The following is a 13360-nucleotide window of genomic DNA, read 5'->3' on the forward strand; positions in this document are numbered from 1 at the left end:
CACACACACACACACGCACAGAATATATACTAGAGGCCTGGTGCACAGATTTGTGGGGTCCCTCGGCCTGACCTGCGGGGATCAGGCCGAAACCGGCTCTCCGACATCCCCCGAGGGGTCCCAGATTGTGAGAGGGTGCAGGCCAGGCCAAAGGAACCCACTGGTGCACAATCGGGGCAGGGAGGAACAGTAGGAGGGTCCAGGGCATGTCCGGCTCATCTCATCCAGTCCTGATCAGCCGGACCCCAGCAGCAAGCTAACCTACCGGTTGGAGCATCTGCCCCCTGGTGGTCAGTGCACATCATAGCGACTGGTCAAACAGTCAGACACTTAGCATATTAGGCTTTTATTATATAGGATTATATATTTTTATTGATTTCAGAGAGGAAGGGAGAGGGAGAGAGAGATAGAAACATCAATGATGAGAGAGAATCATTGAGCAGCTGCCTTCTGCACACCCCCTACTGGAGATTAAGCCCTCAACCCAGGCATATGCCCTTGATTGGAATCAAACCCAGGACACTTCAGTCCGCAGGCCAATACTCTATCCACTGAGCCAAACCAGCTAGGACAATTTATCTATTTTATATTTGTTTTTTACTAAAATGGCATTTTTTTCTCCATGTTTTTTTTAATGTTTTTATTGTGGTGAAATATATGTAATATAAACATTGCCATTTTAACCATACAGTTCAGTGGCTTTGAGTACATTCATGATGTTGTGCAACCATCACCGCAATCTATTTGCAGAACTTTTTCATCATTTCAGAAGTTCTGTGCCCTTAAGCAATAACTTCCTGTTCCCCACCTTCTTCCCATGTGACTCTAATCTGCTTTCCGTCTGTGCATTTGCCTATTCTGGATGTTTCCCATGAGAGGGATCATGTACTTGTCCTTTTGTGTCTGTATGACTTCACTCAGAATAATGTTGTTGAGGTCCATGTGTAAAGTTCATTCTCTTTAAGTGCAGGTAGTTTTCCGTTGCATGGACAGACCACACTGTTTCTCCATTCGTCTGTCTGCGGACACCGGCCTTGTTCTTACACAGCAACACCCAGTGCTTCCTCGAGGGGCATCTAGTGGAGTGATAACGAACTTGAGCTGTGCAGTCAGACAGGCCTGTGGTCCGGCCCCTACCAGCTCCCTGCCAGCTTCCTAACTGTGACACCTTGAGCAAGTCACTCAGCTTCCCTGACCTGTTCCCTTATCGAGTCCCCTTCCCCGTCTGCGTCTGCGGCTGAAACCTGTTCCTCGCAGAGTGCGATGACGCTGAATGGTTTTGAATTGCTTCGATCGAGCGCTTTAAAAGTGCTTGCTGAATGTGTCGCTGTGAGAGCAGTTTAACCCCCTCCCAATACCCTCTGCTGTGAGGGCATCGCAATCTGCTGACCCATTCCTGCCTCTGAGCTGCTCGGTCACTCCCAGTTTTTCCCTGTTGGAAACAGCGCTGCAGCAAACACTCAGCCCGGACCCCTGCTGTGCCCTGTCCTCTGGCCCCGCCGCTCGCTCTGAGAATGTGCCCTGAGGGGCAGAGCTGAGGTCGGTGGCCTCGGGAACCCTGCGCCTCGGCCGCTGAAAACGCTGAAAAACCCGTCCTCTCTCTCCTCACCCCCAGCCCCACAGCCAGCTGCCTCTGAGCTGCGAGGAGCTCCCCGAGCAGCCCCCGCTTCCGACCAGAGGCCTCTCCTGCAACGTGAGCTCCCCCATCTTTAAAGCAGGCAGCTCGGTGAGTGCTCCCGCGGAGAGCAGTGAGCGCTCCGTGGGTGATATGGGTTGGACTGGGGGCTCCGTGGTGCCCCCGGGGCTCCGGCCCTTCCTCACCCCCCCTCCCCTCCCGCCAGGTTGTCGTCCAGGTGATGTTTCACACGGTGCTCAACAGCTCCTGGGGGGACTCCGTGGAGCTGCACGCCAACGTGAGCTGGTGAGCAGGCCCGGCCGCCCCACCGCTCCCTGCCCTGGACTCACGCTGCCTGGCAGTTCAGGCCAAGCCCTTCTCTCAACGCGGCCTTTCCCTGCCCCATGCAGTGACAACGAGGACCCGGGCCTCCTGGAGGACAACTCAGCCACCACCAGCATCCCAGTCCTGTACCCCATCAACATCCTCACTGAGAGGTGCGTCTCGCCTCCCCACCCAGGGCCCAGACCTTGCCTCCCCAGCTGTCCCTCAAAGCCCCCCCTGTTCCAGGGTCGTCCCCCCGCCCCGGCCATCCCGGGGTCATTAGAATTAACTCCAGCTACAATCCAACGGTCTTCAACACACAAAAGAGCGAAGGCCCTTTAAGAGCTCTGAGTCAGATCAGCGTTTACTGATGGAAGAGAGAGCACACGCTGACCTTCCCAGACTGTGCGGCACCGCTCAGCCCACGCTCTCCTGGGGCGTCCAGCGCCCGGGGGAGCAGCTGTGCCCCCCAGTTCACTAATGAGCAAACGGACTCAGAGTCCTGCAGCTCGGAAAGCTCTGACGCGGAATCTGAACTTGAGTCTGAGTCCAAGACCCCAGCCAGGCTCTTTAGTTTTCAGCTGCGCGGGCCCCCTCCTTCCTGCCCGGGCCCCTTCCTTCCTGCCCAGGCCCCTTCCTTCCTGCCCAGGCCCCTTCCTTCCTGCCCAGCGCTGCGGGCAGAGGTGAGAGAACAGCTCTCCCGGGGCTTTGCCCGCTCGGAGCTGGTACTCAGATAACAGAGCCCGAACTCCTGCGCACATGGAGGCAGTGGGTTTCGGGATATTGTGGATGGAAGGGCCCGGGGGGTGGGGGTGGGGGGTGTCACCAGTTGGATTTTCTCGTTTGCAGAAAAGGAGATGAAGCCAGAAAAGAGGAGGAGTGGCTTTTCAAGGTGCTCAGGGAGATGAGCACAGGGCCAGGCCTGCGCCAGGGTCTCTGGTGCTTTTGAAACAAATGCCGAGCACAATGCCATTGTCAGAAGCGCGCTGTGAAATTAGAGCCAGGAAGGACGATGTGGGCTGGAGGAGAGATGGGAGGGGGCAGGGAACGCTGGGGCTTGAGCCGGGGTCTGGAGCGTGGGGACAAGGGCCAGGGAGGAGGGGGACATTCTCATCGGGGAGAACAGCCTGGAGAAGGCACGGAGGCAGCCACCGCGGGGCAGATCTGGGAGCAGGGAGCGGGCGACTCAGGACACGCAGGTCTGTGCGGGGCGGCAGGCAGGCAGACCGGGATCTGGCTTTGGACCTGACCTTGTCTGCTGGGTTCTGTGTGTGAGTGGCAGGACCAAGAGCGCTGTTAGGAAGGTCGAGGGAAAGATGGGGTGGGGAGGCGGCCGGAGGCTGACGGCACCTGCGTAGGCGAAGAGCAGTGGCACCAGCACAGGGCCACCCCGTGAGGTGGTGTGTGCTGGGGAGAGCGTGGCTCCAAAGGCACCCCCTGGGCTCCAGCCCTGGCCCTTCCGTCAGGACTTTGGGCAAGAGGCTGACCCCTCCCACCAGCTTAGTCTCCGAAGGGAAATAGTGGGCGATGTGAGGGTGACGCGGTCGCCAGCGAGGTCCCCGCCAGTGCTGGCCACTCCAAGGCTTCCCCTGGCCCAGCCCCCTGGGTTGCCGTCCTCTCCCCCTTCTACCTCTGCTCTCCTCTCTCCACAGCCAGGACAACTCCACACTCTACATCAGTTTCACCCCCAAGGGGACCAAGGTCCACCATGTCCAGCACATCTACCAGGTAGGAACCGCAGAGTGAAAAGGTCCCTGGAGGTCACATCTACGCAGCCCCTTCCTGGACCGAGGGTGCAGAGACAGTCAGACGGGGTCTCGCTCGAGGGGGGTGCGGCCTCTGCTGTTCTCCAGCCCGTTCTGTGCTTCCGGGACAGCGCACTGGCCGCTGCCCACCGCCCGAGACGCTGCCTTAGCAGCACAGCACCGAGAGCCGGCGGCTGGGAGAGAGACCCCGCTTTTCATTCAGACGTTTAACGAGGCGCTGTTCTAGGTTGGGTGCTTTGCTAGGCTCTGGGCAGCAGCAGGTGAAACAGGGTCCCTGTCCACTCACCAAACCCAAGTTCTGTGCCTGGTGCTCATGTACACACCCGCATAATTCCCACGCCAACCGGTGAGAGCCGTAACCGGGGGAGGCCATTCCCGTCTTACAGGCGCGAGGTCTGTGGCCTAGGCAGGTCCAGAACTGGCCCAGGTTAGACAGCCCATGAGGGGAGAGGTCAGGTTCAAGCTCTTATTCGAATACGAAGATCCCTGTGTTTCGCCTCGAAGTTCAGGCCTGTCGTTCCCATGCGGTGTGCTCAGGGCTGCAGTGGCGGTCCTCACAGCGGAAGTCGGAAGGAGGCCACCCCGGGGTGCGAGGCGTGAGGAGCCTCGGGCTTTCTTAGTGGACCCTCAGGAGAGGATTAGGCACTGACCGGCCAAGAGCATTTTCATTTGTGGGGAAGATTGGGGCCCAGAGAGGACAGGTCTCACCCAGGGCCGCTCTGGAGTCAGGGCAGACCAGAGAGGAGCCCAGGCATAAGGGACCCGAGCTGTTCAGGCCCCTTCCGAACAGGCTGGAGCCGTCTCCCCGGGGACCGTGACGAGGGAGCGTGGCCTTTGGGGAGAGGCCCCTGGGCGGTGAAATGTGAAATGGAGCGTTTGGCTCGGGCAGCTGAGTTGGCTCCCAGTTCCCGCGGGAGCCGGACCAGGCACTCGTATTACCAGGCAGGCCTGGGCCCAAACCCAGCTCTGCCATTCGCACACCGTGTGGCCTTGGGCAGGGACCTACCTGCCGTGCCTCAGCTCCCCCTTCACAAATGGAGTTTGAAATAAGAACTTGGAGGTGGCCGTGAGGTGCAGTGGGTTGCGTCCTCCCTGGAGAGCGCTTGGGGCAGTGCCTGGGAAGTGGGCTGTTCGAGGGGCGAGGTGGATGCTGTGCTGCAGCCCTGAGATGCCCCAGCTACTCTGGAAGCCTCCTGACCGTCTTGCCTCCCTGAGCCCAGAACCAGCTCAAACCCCTTGAGCTGCCTCTTCCCCTCAGAAGAGTCTGCAGGGCCAGACGCGTCCCTCCACCTCACCGCCCTCCAGCGCTGTAAGCCGAGCCGCTGGCTGCAGCGCCTGGCCCTCCACGCAGCCACTCTCGCTAACGACCCTAATGTGATCTCCGTTTGCACTAGACCCGGCCCGGTGTGGGGCGCTGGCCATCCATTCCCTCTCCTTTGAAACTGTCCCCTTACCCAGGCCCTTGTTGCCACAAGGAGGCCACCTCTCACAATGGAGGTTTATTATGAGCTCGATGGGCATGAAGCCCAGTGAGAGCTGGGCCACGGGACCTCCTTCCTCGCAGGCTCCTGCGCCCCCCGCTGGCAAGGAGCACAGGCTTCAGGCCGACCTGAAACCTTTTTGAACTCTGCCATTCACAGCTGTGTGGCCTTAGACAGTTCACTTAACCTCTCTGAGCCTCAGTTTTTCAATCTATAAAGCAGGGATAATAACACCTACTTTATGGAGTTGTACTGGGGAGCAAATGAGGAAATATGTTGCAAGTGCTTAGCCTAGTCCTTGCCACATGAGGTATCTGTGAGCCTTATCTGTCTTCGTGTTATTGTTACCACTGTTACCCAAGGAAGGAGATGGAGCACAGTGCTCTAGGTTGAAATGCCAGCTCTAGTACTTGATAGCGGCAGACAAATTAGTGCATCTCTCTGAGCCTCAGTGCTCTCATCTGTGAAATGGGGGTGGGAGCATTGTCCACCACAGAGAGGATGCATTTAGTGGGAATCAGAAGAGGCCTCGCACGCAGTGCTCAGTAAATGGTGATACTGCACGCGGGTTCCAACCGTCTGTTTTCTGCTTTGTCATCACCGCCATTCCCTCAGAGCCGGTGCCTGGCTCTGGGCTGGTGCTACCGACTGCTCTGTATCAGGGTCCACAGGGTCCGTGTCCCCGTTTCAACGGACACTCCAGGTTGTGTCCCTCCTCCTTCTCCAGCTCACCTGTCCCTGCAGCGTGTCGCTCATCTCCACTGGGACGTCTTCCTACCATCTTTTTCTTTTTGTTGGTCTTTGAACAGCTTTATATACTAGAGGCCTGGTGCACAAAATTTGTGCACAGGTAGGGTCCCTAGGCCTGGTCAGTGATCAGGGCTGGTCAGGGCCTTCCTTCATTCCACGCTGCCCCCTGGTGGTCAGTGCACATCATAGCGAGCAGTTGAACTCCCAGTTGGTCAAACTCCCGAGGAGACAATTTGCATATTAGCCTTTTATTATATAGGATAATTCATATACCACACAATTTACCCACTTCAAGTATACAAGAGGATGGTATTTTTAGTATATTTACAAAGTTGTGCTACCATCACCATAATCTCATTGTAGGACATTTTCACTTCTCCAAAAAGAAGCCCTGTGCTCATTTGTAGTCACTCCCTCACCCTCCCTGCCCCAGCTCTGGCCGCCATTACTTTTGTCTCTGCATGGATTGACCTATTCGGACATTACATGTAACTGAAATCACACAGCATGTGGACTTTTGTGACAGGCTTCTCTCGCTTAGCATAGTGCTTTCAGGGTCCATCCATGATGCAGCATGTATCAATCTTTCATTCCTTTTTATTGCCAAATAATATTCCATTGGTAAGATAGGCTACATTTGGTTTATGCGTTTATCAGGTCGTGGACATTGGGTTGTTTTAACTTTTATTATCTTTTCCTATACCAGCATCTTCTCTGGTTTGCTTAGACTCCTTTAATGGTCCCAGTTCTTCCCCTCAAACAAAACTTCCAGGTCGGTGAACTTCTCCTTCCAACACGCCTGGACCACCGCCTCCTCACGTGTGTTGTCTGTCCCTCTTCTCCCTTCGTCCCCAGGACTGCTCACACTGAGCGTCTCGTCTTCTTGCTCCTGGGTCGCCGGCCCGGCTCCGAGCTTGGGCCTTGACCCGCCTTTCCCACTGCTTTCCACCCGATGCCTGCAGAGTCCCCGGCACCACCCTCCTCGGGCGCTTCCCGTGACTCCCCGGCCTCCCCCGACCTCTTACCCCCAGGCCTTCTGGGCCCCACAGTCTGATCCCAGGTCTCCTTTCCAACTTGTCTCCTCTCCCTCCCCAGGCACCTCCCCTCCCCTGGCCACACCACTCCCCTTGCGTCGCCCTCACTCCTTTCTCTTTCTGGATACCGGTCCCCATCTTCACCTGTTCATTTCCTGTATCTTTCACAGTTAAATTCAAATGCTGCCTCTGACATTAGGTCTTTTTAGTTTAATCTAACTGACATTTTAAAAGCAGCCACAGCCCTGGCCTGTGTTGCTCAGTGGGTTGAGCGTCATCTCATGCACCAAAACGTTACCAGTTTGATTCCCGGTCAGGGCACATGCCTGGGGTTTGGGCTCAGTCCTCGGTAGGGGGCGTGCAGGAGGCAGCTGATCAATGTTCTCTTTCACACCTATGTTTCTCTCTCTCTCCCTCTTCTTTCCTCTCTCTCTAAAAATCACTAAAAAAATCTTTTTAAAAAAATAATAAAATAAAAAGTGTCCACAGAGGTTTGCTGAGTGAGTAAATAATAGAATGCCTCAAACTGGATATAAATTTCCCTGCCTGGCCTCCCTGAGGCGTTCGTGTTTATACATTTCTGGGCCTTCCAGCCCGAGCACAGCCAGCTCTTCGGTACAAAAGGTACTCAGGAAATGTTTCTTAAGTTAGGTCAATGCAATTGCCAAAATGAGTCTTTCCCAACCCGCGTTGTGTAAATAATTCTTGCAGCTAGCCTTGTCAAATGTCATTCATGCTTTCACTCATTCAGAAAATGACTTTTCTTGAGGCCTGTTATGTGCTGGTCTCTGTGCCAAGCAGTAGTGCATCGCAGGGGAAATAACCCGCAGCTCCTGCTCCCGGGGGCCCACAGCCCAGTGGAGATACGGATGCGCGAGCGGACACGTGGCCATCCTGCTGGGGAGTAGAATGCTGTGGACACACAGGAGTGGGCAGCTGCCCTGTTCTTGAGGCGAACTTTCAGGATGGTATTGAGCAGCGACTTGCAGGACGTGGGCGGGTTTGCCACGTGGAGAAGGCAGAGAAGCACATGTGACCCACACGTGTCATTGAGGACGGGGGGCGGGGGTGCCCACAGCCTAACAAGTGGGCCTCAGCCAGTGAGGACTGGAGTCGGGTTGGCATTAGGGTGGCTGGCATTCAGGGCTCAGCAGCCATTTGTCCTCTGTACCAGGTGAAGATTCAGCCGTTTGCCCATGACCACAACGTGCCCCCCCTGGAGGCCTTGATTGGGGTGCCAGTGCCTCAGAGTGAGGGGCCCATCACTCACACGTGGGATGTGCAGATGGTGAGTGCTGCCCAGCGGACAGCATGCCCAGGTCTGTGGGGGCGAGTCAGAGAGGGTGCAGGTGCCGGGCAGGGAGTGAGGAGGGATGTCTGACTCTGCCCAGGGCCCGGCGGGGAGAACAGGAACGCCCAGGTCTGTCGGGGCGGAGAGGAAGGCCAGTGTCCTCTCAGCTCTGGACTAACTGATCCTCGTTCCTAGGAGCCTCCTGTCCACTGTCACAATGAGAGCCTGGAAAGGCCACCCAACGCGGCTGAGGTATGGGTGTGTGAGTGCGGAGGGGCTGGCAGCCTGCCGGCCGGAGGACAGGCCCTCAGCCCCTGCCCATCCTTGTTCCCAGCAGCCTTGCTCGCCTGGAGCCCAGTTCCGCTGCCCAGGGGTCTTCCAGAGGGAGGTCCTCGTCCGAGTGACCGGGACTGTGGAGCTGGTGGGGGAGATCAAGGTAGCGATGCCGGCGACCCACAGGAGGGGTTGCGGGCGGGGTGTGGAGGGCTTGCGGGCGGAGGGGGTGAGGGGGGCCTTGTGGGTGGGGGGTTCTCACCTGAGGTCTTCCTGCATTTCCTGTTTTATCTTGAACAGTCCCTGATGTTTACACACTTGCAGGTGAAAGAGAACCATGATGTGTTTGAAATGTGCAGGGCTGTTTTCATAGGTTCTTTATGGGAAAACTTTCCTCCCAGCAGTGGGAGTGGCACACGGGGCTATAGAACTCCAGGCCGGCTGTGATGCGCCCGCTAGGACCCATTCTCCCCCGCGTCCCCCCTTGAATGGAGATGGGGCCGGAGCCAGCGGGTCCTCGGCCCTGATGCCTTCCCACCCCTCCCACAGGCCTCCTCCATGACCAGCCTCTGCAGCTCCCTCTCCGTCTCCTTCAACAGCAGCAAGCACTTCCACCTCTACGGCAGCAACGCCTCCCTGGCCCAGGTATCTATCTCCCCTCCTCCTCCTCCTCCTCCTCCTCCTCCTCCTCCTCCTCCTCCTCAGAAGCCCCGGGAGCAGAGGTCAGCAGAGAGGCTGGAGGGACCGAGGGCAGAGCCGGAAGTGGGCAGCCAGGGAGGAGGTTTGGGCTGAGCACAGTGAGAACTCCCCGCAGCCAGAGCCACCAGCCTTGGCTTTCCCCGCCACTGGTAGGCAAGCAGGCCGCAAGGTCACCTGTCCGAGATGCGTCAGGTAGAGATGGGTTTGATGGCAGCTCAGCGAAGGGGGCCCCACTCCACAGGCAGAGCATGACCGGAAGACGCTAAGGCGAGAGAGCAGCAAGTGCAGGGCCAAGGCTGAGAGAGTTGGGGCTTGGGGGGGGGGGGGGATGTTTGAGAGCGAAGGCTCAGAGCAGGAGAAGGGAAGCTGCAGCTAAAGAGGCGAGCAGAGCAGAAACGCTTCTGGGAGGCTTTGCAGGCGGAGCTGCGATTCCGGCATTTCCTCTGGAACTGAGGGGCCGCCTCAGGGACGGTGGTGCGTGTTCGCCAGCTCACGCTGGTGGCCGCAGCAGGAGGGCCTGGGTCAGAGCCTGGTGTGACACAGTCCAGACTGTAGATCCGAAGACCCGGAGACTGAGGCCAGATTCGCAAGACATCTTGGGGTGGGGCCTTCTCTGCACTCCCTCCTCTCGTCCTCCCCCAGGTCGTCCTGAAGGTTGAAGTCGTGTATGAGAAGGACATGCTCTACCTCTACGTGCTCAGCGGCACCGGGGGGCTGCTGCTGCTGCTGCTCATCTTCCTGGCGCTCTACAAGGTCGGAGCTTCGGGAAGGACGGGCGTGGCTGAGTAGACAGGCTGGGGAGTGGGGAATGACAGTCAGGGAGGAGAATGGCAAGGCCAGGGCTGGGGACCGGGGAGAGGAAGAAGCGCTCGCCCGCTATCCAGAGCCAGGCGCTGGGGTGCGGAGGCGCGGGCCACAAGCATGGCCCCTGCCTCTGTGGAGCTCACAGTCTCGGGGGAGACACAGGGACACGTGACGGAGGCTGCTGTGCGGGGCCTGGTGCTCGGGAGCCTGTAGGCAGGAGCCTCGTAGGCCGAGGCTGCGAAGGCCTCCCAGGGAGGTGGCACTGGAGTTGGGCTTTGAAGGGTGAGGGGAAGTTAGCCAGAGGAAGAGCGCTGGCGGGCAGATGTTGCCTGTAAAACAGGCAAGTAGTCTGGGAAAGAACATAAAATTAGTTTCTTTCTATTGAACCCCAGAGGGTTGTCATGAAAACAACGTTTTTGTTTCTATTCTGTAGGTTGTGGTTTTGGTGTTGGCATATGTGTGTAAGTGTGAGAGAGAGAGATCAGCGTATGTCTGTATCTGTAGATAATGCATATGGATTAGACTGTGTTACTGCCTGGGAACTTGAATTATTCCCAGATGTTATACCTCGATGCCCTCCCCTCTGAGCACAATTATATCCACTTCTCGCTTTGTAACCAGTGGTTTCCTGCCCTCTGGGTGCCCCACCGTTTATTTAACACATTCTCTGTTGGTGAACAATTAGGTTGTTTGTAATTTACATGTTTCAAGCATTATGACAGAAAAGGTTCTTGTTACCCACATCTTCGCACACGGGTCCAAATATTCTTTAAAATTAATTCCTAGCCCTGGAATTGCTGAGCCAAATAATATATATGTCTTGAGCTTTCAGTAGAGACTGCATGACACATACTAAGCACTGTATAAGCATGGGCTCTTACTAATGTTACTCGATATTGTAATATGCACCCCAAGCCACCCACCTAAAGTATTGGTACCTGGCGTTCTCCTGAGCCGAGAGAATGGACCGGTAGCCCTAACTGCTTTGGCTCAGTGGGTAGAGCATCAGCCTGCGGGCTGAAGGGTCCCGGGTTTGATTCTGATCAGGGCACATGTCTGGGTTGTGGGCTCGATCCCCAGTAGGGGGCGTGCAGGAGGCAGCCGATCAATGATTCTCATCATTGATGTTTCTATCTCTCTCTCCCTCTCCCTTTCTCTTTGAAATCAATAAATATATATTTATATATTTTTTAAAAAGAATGAACCAGGAAACGTACAGCTTTTTAGCATTTTGCCAAGAACCAGGTGTGGCAGGCGCTCTTGCCCATCCCTGGAGTGGAACCAGGTGTCGGTGGTTTATTAACATAAAGGGTGCTTTCATGTTTTGCCGGGACCAGCTGTGCTCCAGGGACTGTCTGCTCACTCAGCTCTGGTCTTCCTGCAGGTCGGCTTCTTCAAACGGAACCTGAAGGAGAAGATGGAGGCCGCCGATGCCGCCAATGGCATCCCCGGAGAAGGCCCTGGGCAGGTGGCGTCGGAGGGAGAGGCCATGGACCCCAGCTGCGTGGATCTCCTCCCCAAGGAGGAGGCCCTGGATGGAGGCGGCACGGACTGAGGCCCAGGCCTGACGCAGAGGGCCCGGGGCTGGACTTGGGGTGCTGGTGCCACTCTGCTCCACCTGCATGTCACTGTGTCCTCTAGCCCAGCAGTCGCCAACCTTTCGGACCTCACGGACCCCCAGTGGTCCTCGGACCACCGGTTGGCGACCGCCGCTCTAGCCAGTCTGCCCCTCCCTAGGCTCCCGGGTTTCAGTCTTGAACATGGAGCTCACTCCCGCTTGCCTCCAAGGGACGGGCCAGGAAGGCTGCCAAGGTGAGGCCTTGTGGGTACCAGCTGGTCCTGGCTTCTAACGGCCCCTCTTAGCGTCCTCCCTGGAAGAGAGCATCTGATCTAAATTAGGAGAAACTCGTCCCGGGATCTAGTGACCCTCCCAGCCCTCACACCCACCTGCCGTGGAGGCCCGCGGAGGCCCGCAGAGGCCTCAGGTGCCCAGAGCCTTGCCCCGCTCCCCCCTGCACAGTCCGGCCTCCTTTCTGCCGCCAGAGAGCAGATCTGATCCGTGTCACCGCTTCTGCTGCAAACCCTTGCTCTGTAGCTAGAGACCAAGTTCCTTAATGTGCCTTCCAAACCCGCAAAACAGCCTTCCTGGCCTCTGGTAGAGCCCTCCCACCTCCCTGCTAAGCTCCAGTTACACAGGCGTTTCTCACTCACCAAGCCTTTTCCTGCCTCACTGCCTTCACCCAGACTGCTCTCTGCCCGGGCGTTCCTCCCCCTCTTCCTGGCTGACTCTCCTCAGTCTTCAGATCTCATCTCTCACATCGCTTCCCCAGGGCAGCCCGCCCCCGGCTCATCTGGGTTCCCCTATCATGCGCCTACACTAGCCTGCAACTGTCCGTCACAGCAGGGACCCTATTTGTTCATTGTGAGATGGTTTATTTCATATCCGTATCTCAAATCCAGCAGTGAGCTCCATGGGTAGGGACCGTACCTTGGCATCCCTGATGATGTCACAGAGCTAGACGCGTAGTTGGTGCTTGACACAATGTCACTCCATTAATGGGGGGGCCTGTGGGGAGATAGAGGGAAACGTGTGGATGGGTCCATGGCATCCCTTCTGAAGGTTCAGTCTTCCGCAGGCGCCTACTCCACAGTCCCCGCCAGGACTCGTCACACCCCCGCCGGCCTCCCCTGTGAGACTCTGAGCTCAGGGGTGGGGACCTGCTCCCAGTCCAATAAATGGGAAAGTCTGTCCAATTCTGTGATGTTTCTGTGCTGGAGCCACGGCCCAGCCTGGCTCATTCAATGAACATTTTCTTCTCAACCCTTTCACTAAGTGGGACCCAAACAGTAGCTCTCATCCATCTCTCTCTCTCTTTCTCTCTTTCTCTCTCTCTCTCTCTCTCCCCCCCTGAGACTCACCTGCACCTGCTATTGTGGGCCAGTTCAAAAGAGAAGCAGGGAGAGACACCGGAGTGAGGAGGCTAGGGAAGCACTGACAATTTACTAAGAGGTGAGAGTAGACTAGACTCTCCCTTTTTTAAAAACCCCGAGGCCCCCTCCTTTAGACTGGACAGAGGGGCCAGTCACTACTGCCCTCTTGTGGTCCCTTCTAACTGTCAGGAACATCACAGAACCACTAAAAGCACAGTGTCTGTAGGGTAAACCTGTCAGGTTGTGTTCACTTATGTGATATTTCTTTGAATGCTTTGTGTCATACTCTGTTCTGTGCTCCGAGGACATGGGAAGCTTCACTCCATCGGGAAAACAGTAAAAGGGTGGAAATGTGATTCCAGGTAGTGATAGGGCTGTGAAGAAATAAATCA

The 13360-nt window shown here is 56.7% G+C and overlaps 1 protein-coding gene and 1 long non-coding RNA gene across 6 annotated transcripts in view; one reads left to right on the forward strand and one right to left on the reverse strand.

The window, feature by feature from the left end:
- The window catches only part of ITGAL (integrin subunit alpha L), a 38556-nt gene extending 25765 nt beyond the window's left edge, over positions 1-12791 (forward strand). For 3 of the 5 annotated variants that reach the window (XM_023744792.1, XM_014445918.2, XM_014445919.2), the window contains 10 exons: positions 1616-1726; positions 1842-1921; positions 2026-2112; positions 3592-3667; positions 8145-8258; positions 8457-8513; positions 8596-8697; positions 9084-9179; positions 9876-9986; positions 11422-12791. In XM_023744792.1, the coding sequence (XP_023600560.1) occupies positions 1616-1726; positions 1842-1921; positions 2026-2112; positions 3592-3667; positions 8145-8258; positions 8457-8513; positions 8596-8697; positions 9084-9179; positions 9876-9986; positions 11422-11592 (1005 nt within the window). In that variant the 3' untranslated portion in view covers positions 11593-12791. The remainder of the gene's footprint in view (positions 1-1615; positions 1727-1841; positions 1922-2025; positions 2113-3591; positions 3668-8144; positions 8259-8456; positions 8514-8595; positions 8698-9083; positions 9180-9875; positions 9987-11421) is intronic. The other 2 variants (XM_006103466.3, XM_014445920.2) reach the window with 1 other exon arrangement.
- On the reverse strand, positions 11258-12160 carry LOC111823430. The gene is made up of 2 exons (XR_002826447.1): positions 11985-12160; positions 11258-11442 (listed from the first exon to the last, which is right to left on the reverse strand). It is a non-coding gene; the product is annotated as an uncharacterized LOC111823430 (long non-coding RNA).
- Positions 12792-13360: the final 569 nt, after the last annotated feature.

The sequence above is a fragment of the Myotis lucifugus genome, unplaced genomic scaffold (assembly GCF_000147115.1).
Source record: "Myotis lucifugus unplaced genomic scaffold, Myoluc2.0 scaffold_486, whole genome shotgun sequence".
NCBI classification, from domain to species: domain Eukaryota; kingdom Metazoa; phylum Chordata; class Mammalia; order Chiroptera; family Vespertilionidae; genus Myotis; species Myotis lucifugus.